The sequence below is a fragment of the Chionomys nivalis genome, chromosome 13, assembly GCF_950005125.1.
Source record: "Chionomys nivalis chromosome 13, mChiNiv1.1, whole genome shotgun sequence".
Taxonomy (NCBI): Eukaryota; Metazoa; Chordata; class Mammalia; order Rodentia; family Cricetidae; genus Chionomys; species Chionomys nivalis.
In genome coordinates this window covers 21,732,663-21,750,978 of record NC_080098.1, presented here as the reverse complement: position 1 = coordinate 21,750,978, position 18,316 = coordinate 21,732,663, and the positions used below count along the sequence as shown (strand labels likewise).

Below are 18,316 nucleotides of genomic sequence, written 5' to 3'. Positions count from 1 at the left end.
CCGAGCTTCTGGAGCATGTGTCAGTAGGAGCAACAGTGGGGTGCTAAAGGTGTTGTTTTAAGCTGAATCATAACATAGCTGTATCTTAAAACTATAAGCATATATATAAGCTCAGGTTACAGTAAATTCTAATTATCCTAGTCAAAACATGTAACAAATTATAATTCTTTATGGATACTGGTTACAAAACAATTGTTCGTCTTCCAGTATTAAGTTAAATATACTTTGCATTTTTTTATTGATATTTATTGAGCTCTACTCTCCTCCCTGCCTCTCTCCTCCCCCATGGTCCTCATGCTCCCAATTTACTCAGGAGATCTTGTCTTTTTATACTTTCTACTTCCCATGTAGATTATATCTATGGAAGTCTCTCTTAGTGTCCTCATTGTTGTCTAAGTTCTCTGGGATTGTGGTTTGTAGGCTGGCTTGCTTTGCTTTATGTTTAAAAACCACCTATGAGTGAGTACAAGTAATAATTGTCTTTCTGTATCTGGGTTACCTCACTCAAAATAATGTTTTCTAGCTCCATCCATTTTCCTGCAAAATCCAAGCTGTCATAATGTTTTCTGCTGTGTAGTACTCCATTGTGTAAATGTATCACATTTTTCTTATCCACTCTTCGATCGAGGTTGCTTTCAGGTTCTGGCTATGACAAACAAAGCTGCTATGAACATAGTTGAGCACATGTCCTTGCGGCACAATTGAACATCCTTTGGATATATACCCAAAAGTGGTATTGCTAGGTCTTGAGGTAGGCTGTTTCCTAATTTTCTGAGAAACTGCCACACTGACATCCAAAGAGGTTGTACCAGCTTGTATTCCCACCAGCAATGCCCAAGTGTTCCCTTTTCCCCACAACCTCTCCAGCATAAGTTTTTGATCTTGGCCATTCTTACAGGTATAAGATGGAATCTCAGAGTTGTTTTGATTTGCATTTCTCTGATGACTAAGAGTGTTGAACATTTCCTTAAGTGTTTTTCAGCCATTTTAGATTCGTCTGTTGAGAGGTCTCTGTCTTTACTCCATTTTTTTTTATTGGATTATGTGTTCTTTTGGTGTTTCTTGAGTTCTTTGTATATTTTGGAGATCAGACCTCTGTCTGATGTGGGATTAGTAAAGATCTTTTCCTATCCTGTAGGCTGTCGTTTTGTCTTGTTGACTGTGTCCTTTGCTTTACAGAAGCTTTTTTAGTTTCAGGAGGTCCCATTTATTAATTGTTTATCTCAGTGTCTGCGCTGCTGGGGTTATATTTAGGAAGTGGTTCCCTGTGCCAATGCGTTCAAGTGTACTTCCCACTTTCTCCTCTATAAGGTTCAGTGTGGCTGGCTTTATGTTGAGGTCTTTGATCCATTTGGACTTGAGTTTTGTGCATGGTGATAGATATGGGTCTATTTTCATTCTTCTACATGTTGATATCCAGTTATGCCAGCACCACTTGTTAAATATGCATTCTTTTTTCCATCTGATATATTTTGCTTTTTTGTCAAAAGTCAGGTGTTCGAAGAAGTGTGGATTGATATCCGGATCTTCTATTCGGTTCCCATTGGACCACCTGTCTGTTCTTATGCCATAACCAGGCTGTTTTCAGCACTCTAGCTCTGTACTGTTTGTTTAGTAGAGTTTGAAGTCAGGGATTGTGATGCCTCCAGACGTTCTTTTATTGTACAGGATTGTTTTAGCTATCCTGGATTTTTTGCTTTTCCATATGAAGTTGAGTACCGTTCTTTTGAGGTCTTTGAAGAATTTTGCTGGGTGTGATTTTGATGGGCATTGTGTTGAATCTGTTAATTTGCATTTTTTTAAAAAATTCATTTTATTTGCACATTTGCTTGAGTGAGGGAGAAAAGAGTGCTGGATTCCTCAGAACTGAGTTATATGTGTCTGTAGAATTCTGGTTTGTTGTATGGGTGCTTGGATCCAAACTCTGGTCCTCATGATTGTACTGCAAACACCAAAAGGTTGAGCTATCTCTCTAACCCCAACTTTTTTTTTTTCCTTCTTCAAGACAGGACTTCTCTGTGTAGCCATGAGTGTCTTGGAACTCACTCTGTAGACCAGGTTGGCTTGGAACTCAAGAGATCCACCTGCCTCTACTTCTTGAGTGCTGAGATTAAAGGTGTGTGCTACCACTGCCTGATTTACTTTGTCTTTTTAAAAACAAAATATGCTGGGGCTGGAGAGATGGCTCAGAGGTTAAGAGCATTGCCTGCTCTTCCAAAGGTCCTGAGTTCAATTCCCAGTAACCACATGGTGGCTCATAACCATCTGTAATGGGGTCTGGTGCCCTCTTCTGGCCAGCAGGCATACACACAGACAGAATATTGTATACATAATAAATAAATAAATAAATAAATATTTTAAAAAAATATGCTAAAGTATATAACAGAGCTATTATGCTAAAACATTTTTAATGATCAAATCAATAAATACGTAAATATAGACATTAACTGTTGACACTTTTACTTCCCTTTACCAACTCACTTCACTGAAATATTTTTTTCTGCAGATGACTACCACAGTAAGGTTTTTCTAAACAGAAATCCTGTCACAAAGAGATCTTTCACTGAGGTGAAGAATTAAACATTCCTATACAGTAACAGATTTCACACTTATAGAAAAGCCAACACCCAAATGGTAAATTAAAAAAAAAAAAAAGAACAAAATACACTTATTCAGACTACAAAATACCATGATGCTTCTTCTAATAATTTACCTGAAACTGGCCTCCAAATTAATGACCCTGTCTCAGACTCTGAGAATTACAGGTGTGTGTCACCATGCCTGGCCTTGAGGTATATTTCGATGTACTGTCAAAGTCTACAAGTTGTATATGGACTAAACAGCATGTGCATGCTGATGAATGGATTTTTATGTGTACCTGAATACAATAAAGAGGAAAACTACTGTATAGCTTTTCTTCAGAAAAGATATTACTAAGCTTATTTTTAGTTAATAAAACTCAGGACCCAAGGTACATGCCAAGACATGAGTAGTTATGCAGTAATGGGAACCAAGAAATACCCAATTATAGTAGCTAAACACTACTCTTTGTCCCCACCCCCACACATGTAAAGGTTTTATGCACTGTATTATGCCTTAAAATGTTAGAATTAAATGACCTTTTCAGACTTACTTTTTTTGTGCCAAGAAAAGCCATTGGCATGGGTAGGGAATACAGAGGAAGAGCAGAGAGAAAGATAAAGGAGACCTAAAATGGGATGACTAAGTTTCCTTTAAAAGAAAAAAAAAAGTCTAGCTCAAATATCTAAGTAGGCCTAGGGAAAAAGTTCAATACTTGGGATTTGAGAACTCTGGTTACAGTGGTAAAATATCAAGACCAGGTTTGAAGCAGTTTTGGCAAAGATCAGGGAATAACACCTAATTTAGGATTCTTATCAAAACCGGCTCTCACTTTCCTCTTTAGACTGAGTGAGCATAGAAAGCACAGCCCTGGTCTACAGAGAGGGTGGGCCTTATGAAAGCACAATGAGACCTGGTTAGAGCTGTGTGTGTGTGCATGCACAGAGAAGGTGGGCATGATGAAGGAAGCTAGTGTCTGATTTTGACATGTTAACTTTAACATTAGGCATGATGGAAAGTTCTTGCTGGCCCTATTATTTTGATATTATCGAGATTTCTTTACTTACCAGCCAGCAAAAGAATGGTATAAAGTAAGACTTCTATAATCCCTTATCTAAATAAATTGTGGAAAAGAACAGAGATACTTATTTACAAATTAAAAAAATGCAGAGGGGAATTTTATCTAGTCACATAGCCCAAACATCAAACAGACTGGAAGCAGCAATGTGGAAGGTGGGTAAGCACGGCTGCAAGGTTTTGCCTCTGTGCCCCTCTGCCTTGGGGCTAGGGTGCTGGTGATTGTCTTAATTTCTTTTTTTCTTACTGGAAAAGAAGGAAGGGTATCAGGTCTTAACTAAGTTAAGTGAAGATTCTTTTCCAAGGGGCAAGCCGTCGGCCCTCACATCTGCTTAGCAGCTTGATAGTTAAGAATAGAGACTCCCCGATCTTACCTACTCCCAAGGTTTGAGTACTTGTACCCATTCTAGTTCCTTGGGAATGTGCAGGGGATGAAGGATATTGCAATGTGGCAGTTTTTAGGTTCTGGAACAAGGCTGAGGGCATGTAAGTGGCAGCCCACTTTGAGCACCAGGTCCAGGAAGTGGCTGAGTTCCATGCTAAGGTCTTAGCAGGTGTGTGCAGGGAGTCAGTGTCTTTGCCTGGGCTGCCATCTGCTGGCACTGGTGAGTAAGGATGGTGCTGCAGAGCGTTTTTTTGTCCCCAAGAAGCCAATTCAGGGCTGGAGTTAGGCTTGGAGGACCTAGGGAATTGTGGAAGGTGTTCCTCTGTTCTTGAAGTGACGGGACTGAGTCTCAGCTACTGGATCCAGAATGAGCTAAGTTTGAAAGGATAGCAGGGAGGCAAGCTGGGCCCAGGGCTGTAGAGGAGAAATGGACAGAGAAGTAGACATCCAAGATCAAATGGTGGCATTCACCATGCTAATCTTTCAGGGATTCCTGCTTACTATATCCTCTTCCTAGGTTCTTTAGCCTCCATCTCCAGAAAGACCTTTGATTGTTTTTATAGTTAGATTTAGTTTTTCAGTTTGTCTCTGTATGTGAGATAGATATAGATACAGTGTGTATGTCAGAGGATAATTTCTGGGAGTCAGCTCTCTCTTCCCAGGTGGGTTCTGGGGTTGAACTCAGTCTGTCACCTGCACCCACTGAACCATCTCACCGTGCTGGCATCATTACTTTGAATACAGACTCTTCTTTCCATCACAATCACTGAAAGTCTCCATGTCTCTAGCCTTGCCACTGTCTCTTTTCATCTTGCTTTATTTCCCTCACAATATCCCAAACTGACAGTGACTTTCTTTACTTTATGGTTCCCTAAACCAGAATGAAGCTCCAAGAAAGAATTTGCTTAACTTATGATCTAAACAAAGGGCTTAGCATGAAACAAATATGCCAAATGGCTATGTGAATAACATGAAAACCAAGTATTACACTTATCTACCTGTGGCAGCTACCTTATTTCATAAAATCTAGTATTTAATTCTAATATATCCCATTATTTTACTTTACATTAGAATGGAAAAATGTCAATTATTACATGAATTAATCAACTTTAGAAATGAACCTGATATCAGAAATGATAAAGCATACAAACAGAACCAATACGTGTCCATCCAGGAGCTGTGTCTGAGTGCTGGCTTTTATCCTTGTAGACCAGGTCTTATCATCTCAGTGAGACGTAAGATCCATGAAGACAGGTATTTCATGGTGTGTGTCACTATAGTCCTAGGACCTAGACACATACACATGCTTAATGGAGCAGAATTGATGCTCAGTAAATATCTGCCAAATGGCTGGGCAGTGGTGGCACACACCTTTAATCCCAGTCCTCGGGAGACAGGCGGATCTCTGTGAGCTCGAGGCCAGCCTGGTCTACAGAGTGAGTTCCAGGACAAGTCCCAAAGCTACAGAAAACCTTGTCTCAAAAAACCAAAAAACAAACAAACAAAAAAAACCCTGCTAAATGAACACATGAATTCCCAAAGTAATGGCTTAGTAGCCAGGGAAATGATTTTGAGAGGCCATATGTAACACATAAGCAAAGTAAGAGAGCATAGTAAGAAAGAGTAAGAATATAAGGCACGGGGTCAGATAACAAATTTCAAGAAAACCTTTGGCAGTTCAACATTTTCTTGACATGTTAGTCAATATCTTCTTCCTCCCTACCATGAACTTCCTTATATAGTTTACTATGTGAAGTCAAGGAATTTATATATTCTTTTTTTTATTTTGAAATTTATATATTCTTATGAATATATACATACTTAGAATTTAAAAGTCCTTTCCATTGACACACATCTATTCTGTAAAAGTCAATCAATGCATCTTCCATACATATAATAGATAATATTTCTATCACTGAATATCTAAAAAGTTCTCATTTCTTTTTGTAGGAAAAGGGTAACTTAGAATTTATTAAACAAAGTTAATTCTCACATCTGATAACCACCAATTAACTACACAGTGGACATTTCTTACCTGCTGTTTATTGCCTTTTCTTGTTAACATGACAAATGGCATTGTGTCTGCAGACTCAGTCTCTCCTTCCCCACCACCAAGTGGGGGTCCTTTCCTCAGCTGGCTTTTGAGATGCAAAGGAATAGCAACATCAAGTTGGTGCACTTTAACAGATTCACCACTTCTCTGCTTCAAGACAGAAATTTTAAAAGTATGTAAGTATTCTGAAACACAGAGAAATATAAATATAAACTACAAATGATTCACTCAACATGGTATTTCTTTTCTTTCTTCTTTTTTTGGTGGGGAGAGGAGGGGAGGCTTGAGTTTCTCTGTATAACAGTCCTGGCTGTCCTGGAACTCACTTTTGAAAAACAAGCAGGCCTCAAACTCACAGAAATCCACATACCTCTGCCTTCCAAGTGCTGTGATTAAAGTGTGTGCCGCCACCACCGCCCAACAAACGTGATATTTCTTAAAACACAACCCTAAGATACAGAGACTCTGAAACACAAGTGAAACCAAGAAATAGAAATATCACTACCTAAAAATCTTTTGTGTCTGACCTCCAAGGAACCATGGGATTTGGCTTCTGTTCAGTGCACCAGCCTCCTATAGGCACACAGCACTGCAGGTCCCATAGACTGAGTTCTTTTTTTTTTTTTTTTTTTTTTTTTTTTGGTTTTTCGAGACAGGGTTTCTCTGTGGCTTTGGAGCATGTCCTGGAACTAGCTCTGTAGACCAGGCTGGTCTCGAACTCACAGAGATCCGCCTGCCTCTGCCTCCCGAGTGCTGGGATTAAAGGCGTGCGCCACCATCGCCCGGCTTCAAGCAGTGATTTAAATAATACAGTTTCTGTGTGATTATTTTGGGGTTAAGTGGCCAGGAACCAACAAGCGGCCTCCTTACTACAATGTGCCACAGTGTATGTATGGAGGTCAGATGACAATTTGGAATTGTTAGTTTACTCCTCCACCATGCAGGGCCTAGGCTCCAACTCAGGTCATCAAGCTTGGTAGCAAATGTTTTTTCTGTTGAGCCATCTCACAGGCTCCAAGTAGTGTTCTTGAGAAGTTATGGATCATGGGGGTGTTAATCCACAAATAGCATTATTGAGAAGTAACAGAAACTTAGGAGGTGAAACATTGCTATGGATCCAGTATTGTTATGGATATTTGAACACTGTGTGAAGATGTACTGCTGTCATTGGTTTAATAAAAAGATGAATGACCAATAGCTAGGCAGGAGAGATTAGGTGGAACTTCTGGGGAGAGAGAGGAACTGGAGAAGAATCTGAGGTACAGAAGAGATGCCAGCAAGACATAGAGGGAGTCGGACATATAGAATGGAGGAGAGGTAAAAAGCCATGTGGTAGAACGTAGATTACTAGAAATAGGTTAATTTAAATTACAAGAGCTAGTTAAGAACAAGCCCAAGATAAAGGTCAAGTTTTCAAAATAATAATAAGACTCTGTGTCATTATTTGGAGGCTGGTCCAAATAATGACACCCCCCCAAGAAAGTCTAATTATACAGTGTGAAATATCCTTACACGATTCACACTAAAAGTTTAGTGCTCAGGCTGGGTGTGGTAGTGCATGCCTTTAATCCCAATGCTAGGGAGGCAAAGACAGGCAGATCCCTGTGAATTAAACTAGTCTGATCTATAAAGCAAGTTCCAAGCCCACTATGGCACAATAGTGAGACTTCTGTCTAAAAGTTAAGTCCCAGCTAGGAGTGCCACTTTGAGAATATTAGAAATCTTAGGAGGTGGGAACTTGCTGGAGAAAATTCATTATGGAGAAAGTACCTCTGAAGAGTCTTACCTGGCCCCTGTCCTGCTGTCTCTGCTTTCCACCTTTATGAGGTAAATAGTCTTTATCATACACCCCCTACTACCATGCCTCAGGCATAAAGCAGAAAAGGACTGAAATGGGCACCAAAAATAATCTTTCTTCCCTATTATAAGTTGTTCTCTCAGGTGTTTGTCACAGGGACAAAGGGTCTAACACAAGCCTGTCTGCAGGAAGCGGGTTACTGGAGGTATGTTCTTAGAAGTGTATCTTGTCCCTATCCCTTAATGTTTTCTTGGGATTATAGTTGCCTACATCATGCACCTCCTTCATGATGTTTCTGCAATGCTATAGGTCACTCTAAATGTGATAAAGTCAATCAAGGACTGAAACCAAGATCCAAACAAATTCTTCCTCCATTAAACTACTTCTTTCAGGCATCTGTCATAGCTACAAAAGATCGAACCCATGCTCTGTATCTAGTCAAGAACCTAATAAATTCAGTTCATTCTACAAACTGAAAAGCTCTCAAACTGATGTTTTTGTTTCTTACTACGGCGCTAGACAGACCATCTGTTAAACCTGGTGATTATCAAAATAGCCTTCTACCCAGGCTTTCAGGTTTGCAGTCTCATCCCTATCAGTACCACCTTCACATAGGACTTGTTCTTCCAAGGGTTCCCATTATAGTTCTCTGTTCTTGTCATCATTTTCCCATAGATTATGTCCACTGATACTAAGCTTCTATTTAGTTTTCTAAAGCAAGATCTTTTTTGCCTCAAGACTTCTGTAATTTTCTCCACTTTCCCCTAACTAAAAAAGATTATTTTAGGTGTGTGGATATTTTGCCTGCATTCATGTGACTCTGTACCATTTGTACGCCTGGCACCTGCAAAGGCATCGGATTTCCTAAAACTGGTGTACAGATGATTGTGACCACAAAGTGGGTGTTTGGAATTGAACCTATGTCCTCTGGAAGAGGAGCCCAGTGCTCTTAACCAGCCATCTCATCTGCCCACCCTTAAACAGATCCATTGTGGTATTAGAAATGTCTTCTCCACCATCCCACTAAGGATCTTCCCTTTCTATAAATCAAAACATTCTATCCTTACCAAATTACCACAATTTAGGAGTAATGTTCTTGGCAGTTTTAAAATATCTTCTCTAAGAACAGGAAGAGCATCTGTCTTATATACTACTTATACTTCACCTGTTGAACAATGGTAGTCACATAGTAGTTGCATAATGTTTATTAAATGGTACTGACTCCATAAGCTTCTTTATGCAAACTATTTTTTCTTTCAGAAGATTATAATAATTAATTATGCTTTATTTGACATGCCTCTAAAATGACATGAAATTTACTTCATAAATTAAGGGCTCTTGGGTTAATTACGGTAGCATGTGCATGTAATTCAAGCAGTTGGGAGGCTGAGGCAGGAAGAGAGTAAATTTAAGGCCAGCCTGGGCTAATTATTAAGTCTAAGGCCAGAATCAGTTACCTAATGGGACCTTGCCTCAACAAAACAAAACAAAAACAAAAACAAAACAATGCAAAAAAAATAAAAAATAAAATAAAAAAATCCAGAGAGACATTGAAGGCTTCTATGACAATCTCCCCACCTCCAATCAATCAATCAATCAATCAATCAATAATAAATAAATAAAATAAAGGAACAGCCCAGACAGAAAGCTATTGAAGAGAGCCCTCACAAATTGTGATTAAGATGCTGCTGTGTAGCTCTTCACAGATGATGGCCTCTGATGGAGGTGGGGGGCTATGGGAGTGAGTGGGAGAGGGTTTCATTTTCTTTAAGGGGCTGGCCACTAGGAGTTTGACAATGTGCCAATGAGTATATGGGTAATACAAATTTGACTTGGTGTTTTATTTGTTTTTTTTGGGGGGGGGGGTTTCCCCTCAGTTTTTTTGGAGGAGGGCGCACAGAGGTGGGAGGGTAGACCTGGGAGGAATGGGTAGCAAGTTTCCAGGGTAAACTGTATGAAATTCCCAAATAAAATAGATAAAAATATTATACTGAGAACAACCCCCCCCCAAACAAAACTAACCAATCAAACAACGCCCCAAAATACATATACCAAAACATCTGGAGATACAAAGAAATACCTAATATCTGAAGGAAGAAGCAAATTGGCCTAATAACCTAATATATGTAAAATGATATCCTAAACCTAATAATAACTACAGGAAGAATAATAAATACTTTGGGGAGGGAGGAAGAAGAAATGTTGAACCCCTCAATAACTATGCCATTAGTAAAAGACAGTATGCCGGGCGGTGGTGGCGCACGCCTTTAATCCCAGCACTCGGGAGGCAGAGGCAGGCGGATCTCTGTGAGTTCGAGACCAGCCTGGTCTACAAGAGCTAGTTCCAGGACAGGCTCCAAAACCACAGAGAAACCTTGTCTTGAAAAACCAAAAAAAAAAATAAAAGACAGTATGTCTTCCATAAATAACCAGTTCATCGCAGATAATGAGTTAATATCTTAAACAAAAATAAGATAAGAAACCACCCTGCTCTATGCCCCACCCTAGCCACTCCCTATTTCTCTTCTCTTTCTAATACAAACTGATCAACAATTATCTGTATTGAACATTTTTATTTCCCTTCAATAGAACCTACCCCCCAGTGCTTGCTCCTTGCCAATTCTATGTTCTAATAAAAGCACTGCGATGTCACAAAAGAGCGACAGGAATTTAATAGGCAGATACATACAACCCAAAGGATTTTCTCTCCAATTACTGGAAAATGTAATTATTTTAATAATTGTTATATTGAGGGTTAAGGCTACAGTTCAGTGCCCAGCTAGTATGCACAAGGTCTTGGGTTTGATCCCCAGCACTACATATCAAAACAAAAATGAACAGCCTTGTGAGTTTTGATAAAATCTACTTCATTAGCTGGGCGTGGTGGTACACACCTTTAAACCCAGCATTTGGGAATCAGAGGCAGGTGGGTCTCAGAGTTCAAGATCAGCCTGGTCAACAGAGTAAGTTCCAGTACAGCTAGGGCCACATGGAGAAACCCTGTCTCACCTTCCCAAACCAAATCTAGTTTATTAATGCTGGAGACATAAAGATTTATTGATCTCCAGGCGTTGAAATCATAGGTACTTGTTAAGTGTCCAACACTATGTTGGGAACCAAGCTCAGTAAGGGTACTACATGCTCTTAAAAATGACTCTGTTCCCAGTCTTAAATTAACTACATTTATCCCCCCCCCCCCCCCGGTCTCTTCCCCTCCCCACCTCCAAATTGCAAATCAGGGACCCAGGACGGCAGTCACAACCTACGAACATGAGGGAGATATGCTACAGAGGAGGCTGCTTACAAAGACTTTCACATTAATCAGAATTTTATGTGCTACAGTGTTTTGTGTTCAAAAGAGTCTTTAAATAGAGACTATTTCAGCTGGGTGGTGGTGACATATGCCTTTAATCCCAGCACTTGGGAGGCAGAGAAAGGCAGATCTCTGTGGGTTCGAGGCCAACCAAAAAGAGGGGGTATTTCATACCTGAAGGTTTTCTAACATCATTTTGTCCAGAGCCTGAATGAAGTCCTCATCTTCTACACAAGGCACATGTTTCAGTCCACCTCCTTTAATCATCACCTCCTTGTCAAAACAAAGAAAATACCACAACAAATGTTCACTGTGATGCTTCATAAGTCAGAGCCTTTCTATACAGATGTAGTTAATATAACTAAAGAATGAAGGTTAAAAGAACATGTTACCCAAGGAAAAACTGAGCGCAAGTAAATTCCCAAGAAAGCTAATTTCTTTTTCATAATCACAGGCTCAAATATTCAAAATCACTACACAATTAAAAAAAAAAAAAAACGGCCATACATACAGCATTCTCTTCATCTGTTTCATTCTCCTTGTTGGAATCTGTGAGGTAATCTGTATTTTCCTCTTCCTCCTCTTCTCCCTCCTCTTCCTCATCAGAACCCTCCTGAAATTAACATCAATAGATGATTAAGGCCTCTGAAAGGGGACTTGACATATGTTAAGAAGCTTCCTTTTATGGAGTCTGTTCAAAATGAATGACAGAAGTCAGAAGGCAACATTCCTACATGCCAGAAACTAAAAGCTAGTCACCGGGTAGGTCAGACAGCACACAGAGCTGTTGCACAAACTTGAATTACACAAGAAGAATTTCCTGAACCTTCTCGCCTCTAAGGAAATTTCTCACTGTAGTTTTTAAAATATTCATCTAATTATACAAAGTCCAAATTTAATACCACTAGATAAAGGCAATGATATAGCACTAAGTTTTACAAGGTTCTTTAGTTTAAAAGTTATCTTGTACTTTATTGCTCTCGTTTTTTACAGTAAAAACACAAAAACTCAATCTGCAGCTCAGAAAAGTAACGCATCCAAGGACTCACTGCTACTCAACAAACACATTACTTCACTCTTAAACATGAGTTTCTTTTTTTTTCCTTTAGAGCTTCCCTGAGTGAGTGAAAACATATGCTATTCTTTCTGTGCTAGGCTTATGTCACTTAACACAATACCTTTCAGGTCCATTCACAGTGACATAAGTTAACAGAATAGCATTTTTTATATAAGAGAATTAACATTTCATAATGAAGACATAACATATTTTCTTCTAAACCACAGAAACCATCAATGATTGATACAGAATTGACAGTTACCAACCTGATCATTTCACAGTATATCTAGGTATCACAAACAAAACACTCAATAACTAGGTCAAATAGGTGTCAATAAGTTTTAAATCCACTATGCTAAACTCGACTGCTTCTCGACGCACCAAGTGAGAAATACTCCCTAAAATAAATGACATTAATTTGTACTACTGTTAGTTGTTATATGTAAAAAATAATTCCAAAGTCCCAAAAGTACACTGTTACTACAAACATTTGTTAAGTTTGTAAGAATTCTACATGGAAAGATTTCATAAAGAATACAATGGCCAGTAAAGAGTGTTCTTCACCAAGCCTGATGACCTGGACTTGATCCCTGGAATACACACAGTAGAATGAAAGAACTGATTCCCAACAGCTCTCTTATGACCTTCAAAGCAGTGCTGTGGTACACTTGTGCACCCATACCCACCTCCAATAAATAATAAAAGTTAAAAATTAAAGCATAAGCTTTATTTTCTAAGGTAGTTCTGTAATTTAAAATTAAATTCACAAATGTTCTTAGTTAAGCATGGTGTATAAGCTTATAATAAATCCCAGTACCTAAGAAAGGATGGTCAAGGTTATACTGCTGAGCCAAGCTAGAGTCACCTGAGAAGAAGGAACCTCAATTGAGTAATTGCCTCCAGACTGATCTGTGGGTATGTGTGTGGGGCATTACCTTAATTAATAATTGATGTGGGATGGCCAGGCCACTCTGGGCAGATGGCTCAGTGGTTAAGAGTACTGGCTGCTCTTCCAGAGGTACTGAGTTCAATTTCCAGCACCCACATGACAGCCCACAATTGTCTTTAACTCCAGTTCCAGGGTATCTGACACCCTCACACAAACATACATGTAGGCAAAACAACAATGCACGTAAAAACAAAAAACAAAAAAACCTGGGCAAGCTAGTTGGAGTCTCTGCTTTACTTTCTTCATCCAACTCCTGTTGTGGCTTTCCTCAACGAAGGACTGCAATCTCTAACATGAACTACACCATCCTCTTTCCCAAGTTGCTTTTGATTATGGTGTTTATCACAACAACAAAAACCCAAGTAGGACAAAGATCATCTTCAGGTACACAGTAAGATATTGAGACCCTGTCTCAAAAGCAAGCAAGCAAGCAAGCAACCAAGCAAGCAAGCAACCAAGCAACCAATCAAAAGCACACAAAACAAAAAACTAGTCTTAAATCTGCCCTTGAAGAAAATGAAAATGAATTTGTGTGTGTGTGTGTGTGTGTGTGTATACAAATATTTCAGGGGACAGGGTCTCTCAATAAATCTAGAGCTCACTGATTCAGTTAAACTGGGTAGCCAGTGATCCTCCAAGATTATTCAACTAAATGGGAATTGCAGGTTTCTATGTGGGTGTTAGTGTTCAAATTTGGCAAGGCAAGCAATTTACGAAATAAGTCATCTTCCCGGCCTCTCCCATAAATCAATTAATTATAAAAGATGCCTCATATTAAAAAACTAGGTTAAACTAAGCTGAATGAATTAACACCCCTCCCGTTATTTTTCAGTCAATAAAACTGCATCTCAGGATTGGTTCAAGGACTCCCATGAAGCACAATTATCGCTAGATAACTTATAATATCTAATATGTTTAAGTGCTATACAGCATTGTTTAGGGTATGACTAAATAAGTTTGCATATGCCTAGAACAAATATATTACTCTCAAATATTTTTTGTATGTGGGTAGTAGAATGCATAGAGGAAGCGCCAACTGGATAAATATATTCATTTTGAAGAACAAGAATACATCTGTCCTGATATCCCTAAATGCTACCATAATAGGTAGAATTATAAAGTGATCATTAATACACCACAAAGCCTGAGCTGGTCAGGAAAGCAGGAGAGACAATGTAACAAAAAACAAAGTGCCCAGGATATATACTGGCTCCGGTACTACTCTTGAGATTGTGGGCAAATTACTTACCCTATTTGTACCTTAGTTTCTCACTAATATCAACCTTGTTCATAAGAAACAATCATATTTACGATAGAGAACAGTATAGCAAAAATCCAGTAAATATTATTGTTATTTTAACAATAAATCTTATCACTTTTTATTAATTATATAAATATTGCAGAAAATGATGTTTTAGTAGATCATCTACTTAATCTTCAACAATTATTTGTGTTTTTAGCTGATATTTAAGAGAAAATTTCTGGTTTGGGAGGTAAGACATGGCCTAATGTTAGGAGGACTTGCTGTTCTTGCAGAGGATCCTGGTCCGGTTCCTCGAACCCACATGGCAGCTCACAATGATCTGTAGCTCTAGCTGTAAAGGCTCCAGTGCCCTCTTATGGCCTCTGGGGCCACAGCACACACATGGTATGCATACATACATGTAAGTAAAATACTCAAACACACAAAAAAAATAGAAGATGAAAACAGAACAGTAGCTCTGTTGGGAGGGGTTCTGAAGAACGGAACCCAAGGTTATATGCATGCTAGACATATACACACACACACGGATTTAGCTCAGTGGTGTGTGTGTGTATATATATATGTGTGTGTGTGTATGTATTATACATATTATCATATTATACACTTATCATTATAAGGCTGTATTGTATCTTTTCTTCCTCCTCCTCCTCCTCCTCCTCCTCCTCCTCCTCCTCCTCCTCCTCCTCCTCCTCCTCCTCATTCTTCTTCTTCTTTTTGGTTGTTTTTTGAGATAGGGTTTCTCTGTAGTTTTGAAGACTTTCCTGAAACTCTGTAGACCAGGCTGGCCTCAAACTCACAGAGATCCACTTGTCTCTGCCTCTTGGGTGCTGGGATTAAAGGTGTGCAGCACCACCTGGCTCCTACTGTTTCTAATAAGTTGAAGTCTTGCCTTTTCTTTCTCCACTAGAGTACACAGTCATAGAATTCCCCTCCCCGTGTTTATTACTCCACAACACATCTTTCTTCTTCCAATAATTTCTCTGCTTGTATTTGAAGGACAGCTATGAGGAACAGAGGAACCTTGAAGGGTGAAGAGAAGCATTCCAATCTCATTTTTCTCAGTCAACCCATCTTTTTAGACAGCCATATAACTCCTCCAATTAAACATTCATTTGCATTTCTCCCTACCAGAGATATAGCATGTGTAATTTTACCTTCTTTGATTTGAAATACAAGTAATTTAAAGTAATACACCCTTCCAAAACACAAAGTTCAATACTGAAACCAAAGAAATGAGGGCTGGAGAGATGGCTCAGTAGTTAAGAGCACTGGTTGTTCTAAAGGATCTATGTTCAATTTCCAGCATCCACATGGCAGTTTACAACTGTCTGCAACTCCAGTTCCAGGAAGTCTGTTTCAGAACTACTCAGGTTGGTAAAAAATAAAGCAATGTATATGAATATTTAGTCAATACAATAGTTTTCAGATTGTAAAGCCTACAGATTGTCCGTATTCAACAATAAGATTAAGACACATAGGAGATTAAAACAATGTTTTTCTCGAACTGCTAATTAAATAAAAATGCTATGATCATCCTAGTTTTGGTGTCTATAAAAACCCTTCATCAAGGGATGTTATAATAGAATTATATTAGTTACATTTTTAGTAATAAAACAAAGGAGAGATGTCTATTAATTAAAAATCTTTACTCAGGCTGGAGAGATGGCTCACATGGAAAAGTACTTACTGCCAAGCCTAATGGTCTGAGTACAACCCCTAAAACCCAAAGAGAAAACTAACTCCTACAAACTGATCCCTGAGCTCCAATTGTATGCTATGGTACAGACAGGGCCATGTGTGTGTGTGTAATAAAAAGCTTTTAAACTATTTACTCGATCAAATATTCTTCTGCACATATAGCCACAAATTTATCTGTAGATATAAAAGTAATTACTTCTTCTTCTGGCTCATTCACTTCACTTTCATTTCCAGACTGTTCTTCAGTTTCAGCTCCTCCTTCTTCTTCATCATCATCCTCTTCAAGATTTTCCCCTTCTGTCAAAGAATCTTTGGACTCCTTGTCATTTACTAGGCCTTGAAAACAGGACAAAAGTAGGAAAATACATTTAGAAAGATAAACGCTATACTATCATTTTTTATACCAACACTTTACTTAAAAATTATGAATTAAATAATCAAAAGCCATTTTCTCAGAATAAATGATCAGAATTGAAAATAATTGTAAGATACACTGTAAAAAACTATACATTTGCCTCTAGACTAGAAAAATAATATGTAAGTATGTATATACCTCTTTTCCCTTTTCTTAAAGCTTCAAATACTTAAAAGAGTATCCTATCCCGTCTAAACTCTGTCTCAGACATATATAAAAAAGACCCATGGTCACAGTCTACAAATAATAGTTCAGCAAGCTCCAAAACTACAAAAATAAAATAAAATAAAAATCAAGTCACTTTAATGGAGAAATTACATTTGACTATCAATTTCAATGCATTTTAAAAAGGAAAGAATTTCTAATAATGTGTATTAGTCTTTGCATTTTATGAGTATTTAATGTCAGAGTTTGAATTACTAGACAAATCAGTAACAACAAAAATTTACTCTAGTGCTCTAAGCCTAAGCAACTGGTAAAATTATTTAAGCACAGAGCAATTAATGCACCTATTTTCAGTCTGGAGGAAAAAAGAGAATAGATGAATAAAGTTCAGAAGCACCTAATTTTAAAGCAAAATTCATACTGAAGACCAACAGATAATGTCTCAGGTTACGTTTCCATTAATGAAAGTATTTACTTATTGCTTACTAGCTTTCATACATAAAAGTAGTAGATTTTATATGTGTGTATGTATATGTATGTTGCGTGTATATCATGCCATGGCATAAGTGTTGAGGTCAGAGGACAACCTACAGAAGTCAGTTCTCTCCTACCATGTGAGTTCCAGGAACCAAAGTCAAGGTCAGGTATGGTGGCAAGCCTCTTTACCTGTTGAGTCATCTTGCAAATCCCTAACTAGATTTTAAAAACAAAACATTTAGGGGCTGGAGAAATGGCTCAACGGTTAAGAGCACTGACTGCTCTTCTAGAGGACCCAGGTTCAGTACCCCAAACCCACATGACACTTTGCACCTGTCTGCAACTCCAGTTTTAGAGGACCCAACACCCATACATAGTAAAATACCAATGCACATAAATAATAATAAAAACATTTTAAAAACCAAAATATGACTGATAATTATCAAAGGCAAAGTCAGTTTATAATCTAAATGTTACCAGTAAACATATCAACACAGAGATAACTTCTGTGATATGAAACATATCATTGTCCTCCCTTCTTTAAATATGCATCACTGAGAAAACAATATGTAAGCAACCGTTTTGATAGTAATGCTTCCAAAATATCAGGAAAAATAATATTATTTCTAACATTTTCATTTGTACTGCAACAAAGCTTCAAAACCAATTTTTAAGTACTGTTTTTTGCATTTGCTCAACTATGTAATAACCAAACTATGAATTCCTAGGAAACTGTCAATGTAAACAATGTATATAAACCATGCAAAATACAGACAAAATTTATAATATTAAAATGTTAGAAGTATACTTAGGGAACAAAATAAAACGCATTTATCTTTCAACTTGAATTGCTTTGTGATTCAGTTTTTCTGCTTATCACAGGAGTGGTAACAGCTGCAAAGCCCCTGTTTAGGTGGTTTAACGTGTATTTCTCTGCTTAGTTGACTTATCCTCCATATATCTGGAAGTCACAAGAGCATGTGTTTTTTATCCTGTCTTATACCTTAGCTGGTGCGTTAATTTGAGCTTTGTTTGTCACACATAAGTAATACCTCCATCATTCTGGCAAACAAACCATATTCATT

The 18,316-nt window shown here is 38.2% G+C and overlaps 1 protein-coding gene across 4 annotated transcripts in view; it reads right to left on the bottom strand.

Annotated features, from left to right (window-relative positions):
• Positions 1-18,316, bottom strand: part of Upf2 (UPF2 regulator of nonsense mediated mRNA decay) — a 109,115-nt gene that overhangs the window by 7,898 nt on the left and 82,901 nt on the right. For 2 of the 4 annotated variants that reach the window (XM_057787664.1, XM_057787666.1), the window contains exons 16-19: positions 16,371-16,510; positions 11,718-11,819; positions 11,381-11,479; positions 6,078-6,245 (exon numbers count right to left, since the gene is read on the bottom strand). In XM_057787664.1, coding sequence (XP_057643647.1) covers positions 6,078-6,245; positions 11,381-11,479; positions 11,718-11,819; positions 16,371-16,510 — 509 coding nt within the window. The remainder of the gene's footprint in view (positions 1-6,077; positions 6,246-11,380; positions 11,480-11,717; positions 11,820-16,370; positions 16,511-18,316) is intronic. The other 2 variants (XM_057787665.1, XM_057787667.1) reach the window with 1 other exon arrangement.